The 14746-nt window shown below is 39.3% G+C and overlaps 1 protein-coding gene across 1 annotated transcript in view; it reads left to right on the top strand.

The window, feature by feature from the left end:
• scube3 (signal peptide, CUB domain, EGF-like 3) overlaps window positions 1–14746 on the top strand; it is a 163736-nt gene that overhangs the window by 54130 nt on the left and 94860 nt on the right. Inside the window, exon 3 of the mRNA XM_037684755.1 lies at window positions 1885–2010. Within this exon, the coding sequence (XP_037540683.1) occupies window positions 1885–2010 (126 nt within the window). The remainder of the gene's footprint in view (window positions 1–1884; window positions 2011–14746) is intronic.

The following is a 14746-nucleotide window of genomic DNA, read 5'->3' as shown; positions in this document are numbered from 1 at the left end:
ATCTATCTATCTATCTATCTATCTATCTATCTATCTATCTATCTATCTATCTATCTATCTATCTATCTATCTATCTATCTATCTATCTATCTATCTATCTATCTATCTATCTATCTATCTATCTATCTATCTATCTATCTATCTATCTATCTATCTATCTATCTATGTCAGTCAGTCAGTCAGTCAGTCAGTCAGTCAGTCAGTCAGTCAGTCAGTCATTGTGGAGTATTGTCATATGTTGTTCAGTATTTTTATGAACGTGTCCTTCCTTCTTTCTTTAACTCTGTTATGATCTGTGACCTGTGTGTAGCCACACTTGTTTTTGTCTGCTGGGCTTCTGATAAAAACAGGTTGAAGTTTTGTTTTATATTCTTACATGTACAAGATAAATTGGATGGATGTAACCTCCAGGCATTTTTATTCTCTGAATCATTTTAGAAGTCTTTGTAGGGAACTGGAAAAGGAAAAGTATCTACGTAGCAGTCTTAGCAGAGGGCTGCACGAACCACAAACTTTGCTCATATTCTGTTTAGTTCTTAAAAAAAACCAAAATCAAACATTTGTTGTGTTGTTGACACAGAAAAGTACAATGGATTTCCAGATTTGATACAAAAAAAGCCAAGTTGCTTTCTCATCACAAGGTGTCAACACACAACCAGAGTCAGTTTGGCTGTTGCTAATTAGAAGTAACAACTTTAAAAAAAGTTTATTTCAGCCGCTCCCTTCTTCACCGGTTGCCACAGCGAGTGAACTTGAATTTGGCAATTTGTTTTACGCCAGATGCCCTATCTGACACAATCTGGGCTCGAACCCGCAACTTCAAGATTACTAGAACATGGTACTGCCACTGAGCTTTTGCAGGTGCTGAAGTAACAACTTTAAAGATATTGGGAAACAAAACCACATACCTGGTCCATATATGGCAAAATGAAAAAAAGAGGGTTTTGAAATTGTGTTTGCGTTTTCACTAAGCTGTCCTTTAAAATAGTCTAGACCATATTTCTCTGGAACAAGTGTTGAGGGGTGATCAATCATGTGAGCAGTTTGTCCTCTGCTTTGAAATAATTCACCGTTTTCATCTTCAATTTCACAAACACAATATTTTAAGAAAGGGAAAAAACACCTAAAAAGCTATTTTTAACAACTAATTTGTAATATCCTGATTCATGCTCCATAATCCAGGTCGAAAAATCTAGCAAGGTTAAGTCAGGTCCTCAGGACGAATTCTTCTTTGTCAAAATGTTTCGTCTTTTTTCTACAAGACTTCTTGATGCTTTTAACTTTCTGTTGTTTGTCTGCAAATAGAACTATAATCAGTCATAAATTTAAAATGAGTGAAGGAAGTTGGTTTAAAAATGAAACTGCCAATAAAAGAACAAAAACATCATCCTCATCAACACGAGTTTTATTCTATTCTGATATGTAAAGGTACTCATTATGAAGTATGGAATCAAACATTAAAAATATATCTTGAGTTTTATCAAATGGTGCATTTGGAAGAGTTTACTCCAGAATTTATAAGATTAGATTTATGAATTTTTTTACTTTTTTTTGTCCAGCCTTTGTGAATTTGCAGAGTGCCATTTAAATAATGTTATAATGATCATCAATTTTGATATTTGATGCTATATAATCAGAAAAACACTTGTGAGCACCCTTTGTTAAAGCATTTATGACAACCTGAGGTGATTTGGCTACAAACTAACTAAATGTTGAAAAAGACATTTTTATGAATCTTGCACTAATGCAGCTGCCTTGCAAGCCAACTATTAAAAGGATTATGTGTTAATCCTGTAAGTATTTTAAATGCTAATAAAACCTCCTGTTTGCAGATTAATATTTATTATGCATCACACTTACATGTTCTTTGTGTTTTCTTTGCAGATATCGACGAGTGTGTAAATGACTACAATGGTGGTTGTGTCCATGAGTGTATGAACATCCCAGGAAATTACAGGTGCACATGCTATGATGGCTTCCGCTTGGCTCACGATGGGCACAATTGTCTAGGTGAGTGAGCATGTGTGTGTGCATAGATGTGTGTTGAACAGATTTTACTCCTGCACCTTTCACAGCTGACTTAAATGTGGAGTTAAATGACGTTAAATAATGACCTTTTGTGAGGACAACATATATTATAGTTTCAATCTGAGTCTGACGGAGGCCGTGCGGCTGCATAAATCATCATGTCACGTCATGAATGGCTGAAATGAGCACTTATTAGACTGCTGCTTCAGAACGTCCTTGTTCACATAGCAGGTATTGTCCTCATGTGTTTTCTCAAAAGGAAAACCGAGACCTTTTTTGTATAAGAAGTCGAATGAAAAGAGAGAGGGGGGGAAAGATGAAGAGCTTTACTCTGAGCTGGGAGCTCAGAGTGAGCCGACAGCTGACTATCTTTCCCATGGTGTAAAATTTCACCAGTGTGCCATTCACGCTCGGCTCCTGAAGAACACGTTACACTTAAAAGGTTGTGAAATTAGGGAAAATATAGCACCCTTGCTGCTGCTGAGAGCAGCTTAACATAGACATCACTCACCCACCCCCATCTCGTCTCTCTGTCCCACTCCCTCTCTCCCCACCCTGCATTCCTTTTGTTTTCTTTTCAACCCCCCCAGTCGGAGCCTGCTGCTCTTCAGAAATCATCTCTTTCTTGGCTGCAACCTCAGCATAAAGCACTTCGCTTGGCGTTTAATAGACAGCTAACGCAGGTTGTAGCCGGTGTTTTAGTGTAGAGGAAATTTTAAAACGCAGGTTGTTACCATCCAGCTGGGGTAAAGAAAATAAAATTTATTACCAGTGGTTAAAAAAAAGCCTTTAACATGTGGCGACACTCATATGCATCCTGCATTATGCTGGGATTAACAAACACCGCAATGGAAAACGCATCTTCAGATAAATATTAATCCTGTTCTGTCTTGACGATGAACTCTCGTATCTCTCTCGTATGTCCGTCTCTTTCTGCCGCCTTCTCACTCCCTGCCTCTCCATCGCTCCCATCTACGCTGTAAAGTGGGACTATTTTCCGATTCATTTAGCAGCGCCGTTCAGCTGTGCACGGATCATTTGCTGTGCCGTGGATCAGCTACTGCCTTGCGTGCAGGTGTGTAATTGCAATATATGGCTGTGTGGCTGCCGCCTCAGAGTTGCATCCATCAAGCCTCTGATAATTTGTCAAAGTCAAACTGACATTCAGACAAAAAGAGTTTTCCATTACGTCCTCCTTCAACCAGATTACCTACAAGTGACCTGTAGGTCTGTCTGTTACCAAAACAACTCATTATTACTGCATGGATTTTAATCAGAACCACTCTGCCAGTAGGACCATGCTGCTGTAGATTTATTTCATTTTCACTTTTAGTGCCTTGTTTCTGTATTTTTGTTGCATGCTTTGAATAAATCACAGTTTATGTTAGTTTGGGGTCGGCTCCGTGCCCGACTTCGCTCGCGTTAGCGTGTAAATCATAGCCAAACAGAACCTATGAGAATCATCCTGCAGTTGTTCGGTGTGTTCGGTGTATTGTTTTGCAGTACTAGTGACTAGCATGTATCTTTGATATTTTAGCGCAGTGTTTTGGGGGCCACCAGGGGGCACTAAGGGGCCCTCAGAAAGCTGGAGAGAAGAAGATAAAAAAAGCAAAAATTAAAAAAAGTAATAATAATAATTGCACACTGGGGCAATCTGTATCTGTCATGTGCAGATAAACACGCTTGAGAAAGAGGTTAGATTTCTTTAGTTTTGTTCTTCTGGTCAACAGTTTGTTGAAAAGTTGTGTTTTTCAGTGGGAATATAATACAGTGTTTAAAACATTTTAGTTAATAACATTTTTATGCTCAGCAGCTGTACAAATTAATTGAATATAGTGAATAAAAGTTAAAACAATCTAAAAGTTGATGTTTCTTTACATATTTTGTAGCATTGTTTGTGGGTTTGCAAGGGGGGCCTCGACCAGAAGCCAATGCTGTTTGGGGTTCAGGGCATGGAAAAGTTTGGGAACTCCAGTTTTAGCGTACCATTGGGCTTTCGTTTAGTATATATCTTAGTCGATATCTTAGATCCTTATTTACTGTTTCTTTTTACACTTTATATTTTTGCTATTGTTGGATGTAACTGGGACCGTGAGTACACAATTTCGTTCCACCTCATGTACTACATGTGATGAGAATGACAATAAAGAACCTTGAGTCCTCGAATCCTTAGTGAGACACTCAGAAAATAAAGATTGGCTGTATGTCTACAAGCAGCACGGTGGCGCCACTGGTAGAGCTGCTGCCTCTCAGCATGCAGGTCCCTGGTTCAAATCCCGGTCTGGGGGGCCTTTCTGGGTGGAGTTTGCATGTTCTCTCTGTGCATGCATGGGTTTTCTTCAGGTACTCTGGTTTCCTCCCACAGACCAAAAACATGCATGTTAGGCTGATTGGTAACTCTAAATTGTCTCTAGGTGTGAGTGAGAGTGAATGGTTGTTTGTCTCTACATGTCCCTGTGATAGACTTGCGACCTGTTCAGGGTGTACCCCACTCCTCGCACAGTGATGGACATGGGTACCGGTGACCCCCGTGACCCAAAAAGGAAGAAGCAGGTAAAAGATAATGGATGGATGTCTACAAATGCTGGAGTTGAACTTTTTAAAGATGGCTTCCACAACTAACTGACCTGCGTTAACGTTGTCATTTCTCAACAAAATAATAGACTTTTAAAGTGTGGCATGGGGGGGTGGGTGGGTGATAGGTATTGTTTCAAGGACGTTTAGGTCTTTAATTATAAAGTGGGACTGATGAGGCATGGTGAAAATGCTGTTGTGAGCTACGTCCGTCAACGTTTTCCTTAAGAAATTAAAGTCCTTTGACAAAAACGTTTTAATTTATTCTGATTCCGGTGTTCTGCGCTGTTAATCCTCAGCACAAACACAAGTGAGGAAAAGAAGAGGTATAGCAAAGGGTTCATGTTAAGACCTCAGCTTCTTTTTCCAGGTTTAAGCTCTCTTTGGCCGCTGAGAAAAGATTAGTCTCCCTTGCCCCTGGAAAGGAGAGCCTAAGCTCCTGGCTCCCAGACGAGGTCAGACCCTCAAAAACCTCTCGTAGACCAGACTGAGCTTGAAGCTGCAGAAGAGGAGAGGCTCAGTGGATCCTTTAAAGTTCACAGCCAGAGTCTTTAATCTTTAAAGTGCTTCCCTTTGGGTTTATGTCTTGTTGTTTTGTTATTTTTCCACAAAGCGGCATTGATTTGATTTTGCTCTTCATGATTTCAGTGCACTGCAATCGTGCACACCTGCCTCCTATTTCCAAGCTCGGGACTGTCACTTAATTTGCACGAGTTAGACAAGTGTATGTGCGTCCCTGTCCGTGCCGTTGTTGTTTGCTAGCTGCTGCACGTGCCTCGCAGATTCTCAGAATTAAACGTGCTGACAGCATAATAACAGCGGGCGGTGGCAGGAGGCGGCGGAGCGTGAAGCAGAATGCGCCTCACTGGGGACGCTGGTTTCTGAGGTCTCCCTCTCTGTCTGCCCCGAACCCCACAAAGATGTCAGAAAGTCAGCAAGGTGGAAACAATGCGATATCACAACACGCTGCCTCTCTGTCTGTGTGGAGAGAGATGTCACTCGCTGTATAATTCATCTCTCAGAGAGCTTTTTGATTTTCTCCAAACTTTCACTGGAGAATTGATTCAAAGCATGTGAGAGCTCAATGCATATTTTATTACTGATACCATTTTTATCTCGGAAAGGTGAGGAAAATGTTGTATTTAATTAATGCGCATATTCCGTGCTGAAGCTACAGTTTTTTTAAGCAGAGAGAGAGAGAGAGAGAGAGAGAGAGAGAGGAATCAGTGACAATTTTAATTCAAAACACACATCCTCTTTAGAATGAAAACCAGATGCAGGAAGGCTATTGGTTCCCCACTATTGCACCCGCATCCCCACATTTATGACCTGTGTGTTTTAGTTAAGGTCCCACAGAAACCCAAATACACTCTTATTGTTGCTACTTTGTAAACCCTTCTCAAGTGGCTTAATATCATAGAAACATCTGCACACATGCACCCCGTCCTTCCAACCACAGATGGTAAAATTTCTGCTTCGGTCTGGGACTAAAAGACACAAATAGAGATATTTCTTTTGCTGCCATGAGAAGAAATGCCACAATGGCACATAGCCTGAGTGTGACTCACTTTGGGGGAAACAAAGGCCTGAAATAGAAAATACAGATGTTTGACAGAGCACCACCAGGCCTCTGTCACTGCTTTGTTTTCTGATGTTCATCACTCTGGTTTTTTTGTATCCGTCGCTGGAGAACTGACCGTTTTCTTTTGATTTCTATTGACCAGCACTGATTTGGTTTGTATTGATTGAGCAGACCTCAATTCCCCATGCAATCTATAGGGAAATGAATGCCCTTTTACTTTAACCTTCCCCAAAGACGTAACATGGTCTGTTACAAAAAGGCAACCCAACGGTGGCTTCGGGACGGGCTATTGTGGAGCAACTTCGAACTCAGGAAAGGTCATCTCATTTGGCACTGTTTGCTAATGACTAATCGTATAAAGACATGGAGAATGTCCATCTGAGTGTCTTTTGATAGAAAATTGTCCCCTGTGCTAAAACACGACTCGTGGCTGAGCTTTTTCTGCTTCTGTGGTTTTCTGTGGTCATATATTATTATGTCGACTAATTAAACAGAAAGCTTCAGACTCATAAATCCTCGGACAGGTTCTGATAGTGAAAAGTTAATGACGTGAGTGCCTAGACTGTTTCAACTCATCTACCCTGAACCATTTTCTTCTGGAACTTAATTAGCCTGAACCTTTACTGTTTCTTTGAGCCCTGGTTTGTTGTGTTTCCACTAAGGTCGGAGGTTCAGGGTAGATGAGGTAAATTAACTCTGCTGACATGTGCCACTTCTCCTCAGCTGCTGAACTGTTGCAGCTGGGCAGGCGGCAGCTTTGGCTCCGGGAATGACGTTCAAATCAAACCAAATCAGAACGTTTCACTGCAGTTAACATTTTGGAAAAACAAGATTTACTGAAGACTTGGTGGAAATGTCTTTCTGAATAGACTTGAAATAAAATATGATGGCACAAATGTTCACGTTCAGCCTTCTGTGGCACTACAGGAGCGAGGAGAGGTGACTCCGGCTGGGAAATACCAGAATCTGCAAGAATTAAGCTTTGACCGTTGATTCTGTCACAGCACACACACACACACACACACACACACACACACACACACACACACACGCACGCACACACACACACACACACACACACACACACACACACACACACACACACAGAAGCACACATATGCACAAACTCATATATAGTACATGGTGGCTGCTGCCTGGGTTCTTTCATTTCCACGTTTCTAATGGGTTGGCGTTGGGACTGTTGGGAATACTCAACCAATCAAAAACATTTTGTGATCGAGCCTTTTTAAAAGTTTTAAAGTTAGTTTCAAAAGTACTACCATCTCACAAGGGCTACTTTTGTGCAAGTCTTCACCTATCTAAATCAGCTTTTGACTTGGTTCTTCAAAAACAAAACAACACATTTTCTCTGCAACCTGAACAAGGGCATTAGAAATATAACTATTTGCCTTGTATCCTCTCCAGCTTTGTGAGAAAACTTTAACGTTTCTGACATCAACAGTAAACATTGAAATGTATCTTTTTAAATAGAAATAGTCAAATAATTTAACTTTATTTATTTCGGTCCCCTTTTCAGAATTAGAATCGGGTTAATTTATCATCCATCATGTTTGAGACATGAGACAATAAAACATATTTATCTGACCAGTCTGAAATAGATAGAATAAACAAATAACCAAAAGTTCATGATGACAATTTAAGGCGTGCAGTTGATGAGCCTCGTAGCTTCAGTGAAGAAGATGTTCCACGTCCTTGTCTGGACTTGAAGGCTGCACAACCTTCTGCCTGATGGAAGGAGTGAACGGTCCATGGATGAGTGGGTCTATCATGAGGGTCTTTGCGCTGGTATTGCATCTGCTGGTCTGAATATTAAATATACAGTATATGTTTTCATAAATGTTATTATCAAAACATACATCATTTTGTCTTCTTTTACCCAGTGTGTTTTACATTGCTGTAGGACTTCAGGTTTTGTATTAGACTTCCATAAAGTGAGCACATTCGCCTGTAGTTGACTTCTATTCACTTCAATTTAATTCAATTCAGTTTATTTATACAGCACCAAGTCACAACAGAAGTCGTCTCAGGGCACTGAACAGAAACATTCATATAATTTAAGACTATTTATCTAAGGAGCAGACTGCTTTGAATTTAACTCCATCTTGAGCAAGCATGAAGGCGACAGTGGAAAGGAAAAACTCTCTCATGAGGAAGAAACTTTTAGTAGAACCAGGCTCAGGACAAGCGGTCATCTGCTATGACCAGCTGGGTTTGGTAGGAACAAATATACAATGGCAGGTCGAGAATCACGTTAAGATAGAAATAGTATCAAATGAAAACTATTCAGTTTTAACAATTAATTTAAGGAAATGAGGTCAATTTGTCCTCCAGTAGTCTAAACTTAAGGCAGCATAACAAGTCAACCCTAACTATAGGATTTATCAAAAAAAGAAAGTCTTAAGTCCAGTCTTAAAACTGGACAATGTGTCAACCTGACGGACAGAAACTGGAAGTTGGTTCCACAAGAGAGGAGCCTGATAACTAAAGGATCTTCCACACATTCTGTTTTGGAAACTCTAGGAACCGCAAGTAAGCCTGCAGTCCAATAGCGAACTGTTAGGAAAATATGGAACAATAAGATCTATAATATAAGATGGAGCTAGGTTGTTGAGAGCTTTGTAGGTTAGAATAAATATTTTGAATTCAATTCTGGATTTGACAGGGAACCAATGGAGAGAAACTAAAACTGGAGACAGATGATCTCTCCCAGTTACTCCAGTTAAGACTCTGGCAGCAGCATTTTGGATCAAATGAAGACTTTTTAAAGAAGTATTTGGACACCCAGATAATAAACCATTGCAATAGTCCAGTCTAGACGTGAAAAATGCATGGACCAGTTTTTCTGCATCATTTTTAGATAAGATGTTTCTAATTTTAGTGATATTACCATTGAAGCTGAGCTCTGGATATTCTCTCTAAAGCTGGAAGAAAGGGAACTTAACTTGCACATCTCCTACATAACACATTTCAGACATGTTATTGACACATGTGATGACCCAAGGCTTCTGCCACTTATGGTTCAAGACGTTTATCCAGTACAACTTGAAGTATTCAAACAGTAACTGTTTGAGGCTTACTTTCTAGTCTGCATTTCAGTCAGCCTGCTTAATAATAAGCGGTGTCAGAGACACAGGTGTGTGGTTACCATGACTACTCCACGAAGCCACTCGTGGCAGCTTTAACTTTTCTTTAAATCTTGGTTCACTTTACACGTGTTTTAGTTTTTACATCAAAATCTCTGCAGTTTTTCATCTTGGATTATAACAAAATTATTTCTAAATAATTATTGAGCTTTGAACAAAAAAAAAAGATATGTTTGAATTTTGATCAGTAACGCCATTGACACCATTCAACATTTCTTCAAATATGTTTTATTATAAATGTTGGTAATCTTTGAAAGTTCCATAATTTTCTTTCTCTTAAACCTTGTTGTTGTTTTTCCGATGCACGTGTATTTCAAAAAGTGCTTTATAAAATAAAAGTATTGTAAGTTTGATAGCAAAATCCGCTAAATAACTGCAGCATTACAGATCAATTTTGTATAATAAAACTAAAAGCAGCTCACAGATTCACATATTTATTCGAAGTGTTTGACAAAAATACAGAATTTACCTCTACGGAAGTATTCAAAGTTTTAAAATCAGCTAAGTTGAGTTCTCACAGGAAATAAAAAATGTTTGAGTGAGAGCAGAGCAGCTGTGAGAAGTAAATTGTTGGATTTACATTGTTGGAGTACAAGTGTACCTTTTTAAAAACCAAGTGTTGTTTGGGATTTTCAAAAATGTGGACGCACTACGTTGAGTGAGACTTTGCAGAGTTTTGCACACTACATTTAACTAAATTAAATCGCTCTTTACATTCAAAATCGCCATCCAGAGAAGTAAAATTTCATTTCTGTTACATTAAAAAAAACATTGCTTTTTTAAAGGTAGAAACAAAAAATGAGCCAGTTGTTATTAGACTCAATATGAATGACCATTAGCAGAAATAATAAGCACTATAATTAGAAAAAGATAAGCAATAAGCATTATTTTAGGCACCTTTTCCATACTGATGTTCATATCTTTATTTAATAAACATTAGGTTGCAGTTTTACGTTAAAGTGTTAGATAAGATAGCAGCTGTTCAGTGGATGATAATCTCACTCAATCTCATGTCGTTTTGTGCGGCTTGATATTTTACAGAACATTACAAAAGAAAACAAGACCCAGATTGAAAAGTCAGTCAATTTTCCTTTGAACTCGGAGAGTGACGTGCAGATGAGAGTAACTGAGCTTTCTCTCCAATGAGCAGCCGCCTCGCATTTGTTGTGACATGCACAAGTCTGGCCGGGACACGAGTGTCTCTCTAAGGCTCGAAGGAACGGCGATGCAGTGATGAGTTAAAAGATACATTTGGGATCAGTGCATTAGCTGTCTCCTAAAGCCTATCAAGTCTCTCGCAGGATTGTTCAGCCCCATCCACCAGATAATGAACAATTCCAGCTGAGGCCCTCAGCATGGCTTTGGGTGGAAACTCGAGCCTGAGACCGGGCTTAGGGGCGTAAGCATGTAAAAGACTGAAAGCCGTCCGACGTCGTTTCTTCTTGGCACTGTCCACTCAAACACTGATCCTGGGGTTTTGTTGTTAAAATACTACCAGGCTTGTTCTGGAGGGGCAGAGGAAAACAAACCAGCGTGATCTTAGTTCAGCTCAGGAACAGATTGGACTTTGAGTGTTGGTTTGTACTTGTTTACAAAACTGGTTACTTGGGAGACGTACTATTAAAACCAATTTCTATCACTTTTGTGTCATAGCATCAACAGGAAATTTCTATTTTTTTTCAAAGTTTATGAAATGAGATTCTGAGGAAAAATCAATCAATGATAAATATCTTACCTGTTGTAAATAAAGTTCATTTCTGACTAGACAGATGAGCTAACAGTTAGTTTGAGTCAAGGTTTTGGTGTAGAGTCGAGGTTCTAAAACAACTAGCTAAACATTAAAGCACATGCTCAATAATAACAATAAAAAAAAATCCAACAAAATTAAGTCAGGTCCTCTGGATGGTTACTTCTTGAAACATTTCGTCTTTCATCCAAAAGACTTCATCAGTCCAAGGAGCCACATCAAACTCAGTCTTAAAAGCACCTTCACATCATCTCTGTCCACCTTCTCAGGACTCCTCTCGGGACAGGGTGGACTCCAGAAACCAATCTTAGCACCATCAAACTGGTTGACCCACTATGTGAAGGTGCTTTTAAAACTGAGTTTATTGTCGCTCCTCAGACTGATGAAGAAGACTTCAGGAGTCTTTCGGACAAAAGACTAAACATTTCAACAAAGAATCGATATGTCCAGAGGACCTGACCTGTTAGATTTACAGCATCTATCTGGATTATTGAGCATGCATCAGGACATTTGCACAAAGACTACAGTAAACCTTCAGATTGCCATCAGTTTTGAGTTAGGTGATTATTTTCATAAAAGTCTACGGTCCGTCTGTTTCCTAACCGTGTTGTATATGAAGCACAGAACCCGTTAGAAGAATTAACAGTTTGATGGAAACTCAAATAAAAGGTCAGGTCTTGAAGACACTTCTGCATCAAGTAGTTACTCTAACAGGTCGTGCTTAACATATTTCAGTTTGCTATATGGTTGAAATATTGTTTAGTAAAGTTTTCTGTCTGAGTCATAATTCTGTGTCAATAATTATCTTATGCAAAGACCATGCTCTGCTCTGAACTAGTCCTTGTCCACAGTGGCAGATATTTTCTTAAAGATGACACTTTCCTCTGTGGTTACACCTCTCATCCACATGCATGCTGTATTTTAGATGAGAAATTAATGATAGATACACTTTACAAAGTGGAGATTTTAAAATACAATTCTTTAGAAATGACAACATAGTACAGTAAAGTATTCACAGAAAAAGCCATAAACAATTTAAAAGAAAAAAAAAAAAAAAACGGACAAAATAAAAACAAGCTACAATATTTTTTTTACATTATTTCTCCATGCTCAGAATGTTCTCTGTGTTTTGATGTGCAGAATCTCACCTACAGGAACAATGCATATTTCAGCACTTCTTTTTTTTAATTTATTTTACTTGTCATCTCGACAAATGTTTTTATAAAGAAAAAACGCATGAAGGAAAAAAAAATCCTGGAATATTACAATCAGGGCCCTCTGTTCCTCGAAATAACAAGGTTGTCGCAGTGGCAGGAGGGTTTGAATCTAACAGAAGGAGCTGGAAGGAGAAGCTAAAATATTTATTAACAAAAAACAAAAGTTGAAGTGGCAACAGAACAAACTTAGAAAGCTGACGAGTCACCAATGGGCACAAAAAGAAACCTGGACTGGCATAAAGCTCCACTACTGGAGGAACAGAGACAGCAGGAATAAACAGAGCGGGACTGATAAACTAAATAATTAACACTCGAGTGATAACAAATAGGAACAGGTGAGAGTGGGCGTGGCAGAAGCAGAGAACACCTGAGGACGACTAAGCTGAAAAAATGGAGTGACAGAAACCACACGGGACAATAAAAAACTGATCATGGACATAACTTTGGGAAAGTGAACTACATAAAAGTAAACTTCTCTCCACTGGCTCCCTGTCAAATTCAGAATAGAATTCAAAATCTTACTTCTAACCTACAAAGTTCAAGTACAGTAAACTTTATATTAAGGCTTTAGAAACCCTTTCCACACTCTTGAAATGTTCTAAACTCTTTAACCTACGTCATCTTAACAACATAAGTTACTAAATTTTACTTACTAGCTCTGCAGAACAGCAACAGCTCTGGCTTGGGTCCAACTCTGTGGTATTCCGACTTGGTTCATGTCTGCAGACCTATCCTGCAGCAACGAAGCCCACAATCAGTCCTCTAAACTCTTAAACCTACTAATTTTAACAACATACAGTACGTATATGTACATTAGCTACAAAATTTTACTTACAAGGGCTCTGCAGAACATGAGTGGCTCGATTCCGGTCCGACCCAATTGATGAAAAAAGTCCCAGTGCAGCATGACTGAAACCCATCACTGCTGCTCCAAGAGCAAGGCTGCCCAGAATTTAATTCACCACCTCTGGCCCGGTCCAGACCAGCATTGTGCCACCAGAACCAGGCTGAAGCCTGCAGCTGTCTGTTCCCTGCAGCTCCCAGGATCTGGGTCACACTGATTCTGGATCAACTGCAGCCCAGCTACTCATCAGTGAAGATACAACTTGAAGGATGAGTTCAGCATCAGAATTATTTGACATTCTCCTCCTGCCAGTTCTGTGAGCTTATTATTGTTACTTCTGACTTTGGTTACAAAACTTTCCCTCCATTTGCAGCAAGCAGCTGTTGGAAGCAGTGTTGACTTCTGGGAATTGAACTGGTGGCTTCTGGGTAACATAGTTCTTTATACTGGCAAAACAGTGAAGGTTTAATGAAAGAAAACTACAAAATGGAGGTGATTTATTTTATTTTATTTTTAATAAAAAGGTACAGTACTGTACTTTAACAAACCGTTATAGAGTGAGTCCGTGAAGTAGCAAGGAACTACTATATAAATGTTTCTGTTCAGTGTCCTGGGATGACTTCTGTTGTGACTTGGCGCTATATAAATAAATCGAACTGAATTGAATAAACAAAAGGAAACACAAACTTGGTCTTAAGCACAAAACAACCAAAAGGTACTCAAAATACACAGATCCTAAGAAACGGTCTAAATCAAGTAAGATATTAACTGTTCATAAACTTTCTACAGAAGCCAATTATAAAGACAACCTTTCTCCCTTTAGCTTTTAATGTTAGAAAATTCACTCTGCTCGCCGCCTTATTATAAATTGTATATTTATTTTTCAACTTATATATATTTTTTATGATTGTCCACTGTTGTCATCATTCTTTGTTTAAAACAGGTCTCTCTTATAAATGAGTCCTCGAGGTTCAGTGAGACTAACCTGTATAAATAAAGGTTGAATGAAACAATAACTCTTTAACTCCTGCCACTGAAAAGAAGCAAGTGTCCATGTGCTCACCTCCTCTTGTCTAACCCACAGACGGTTCTGTCTGATCCCAGCAGAGGCCAAGCAGAGAGATGGACATATAGACGGCTTTGATGACAGATAGCTGCAGTTTTTTCACTTTCTCTCCTCCTCAAAAAAGGTCTGAATCAGGAATGAACTCTTCTAATGTCACTGAACCCTTTAAACAAGAAGTGGAGGGAGAATGAAAATTGAGCATGTCTCCAAAATAAGGGTTCAGGAGTTTTTGTAAGGAAACCACCATGTTTACATGGCTCTAAAGCTCTGCGTCAGGCCAAATGTTCTATATACAGTCAAGGCTATCTGAGAAACCAGCGGACATGGCCTCCGCAAACACAACCAATCTCTTAATCACCCTCCGTTTCAATGCTGCTTTCCCCTTCATCTCCTCAAATGAAGTAAGGTTGGAGCACAGGCATGTCTCATACTTCAGGAGTGAGGCAGTCCTTTTAACTTGATTATAACGGTGGGGGGGTGGGGGGTGGGGTGTTCTCCCCCTCTCCTCCAGACAATTAAAAGAA

The sequence above is a fragment of the Nematolebias whitei genome, chromosome 11 (genome assembly GCF_014905685.2).
Source record: "Nematolebias whitei isolate Nwh7 chromosome 11, NemWhi1, whole genome shotgun sequence".
NCBI classification, from domain to species: Eukaryota; Metazoa; Chordata; class Actinopteri; order Cyprinodontiformes; family Rivulidae; genus Nematolebias; species Nematolebias whitei.
Note: the sequence above shows the minus strand (reverse complement) of the source record. Positions and strands in the feature narration are given on the sequence as shown.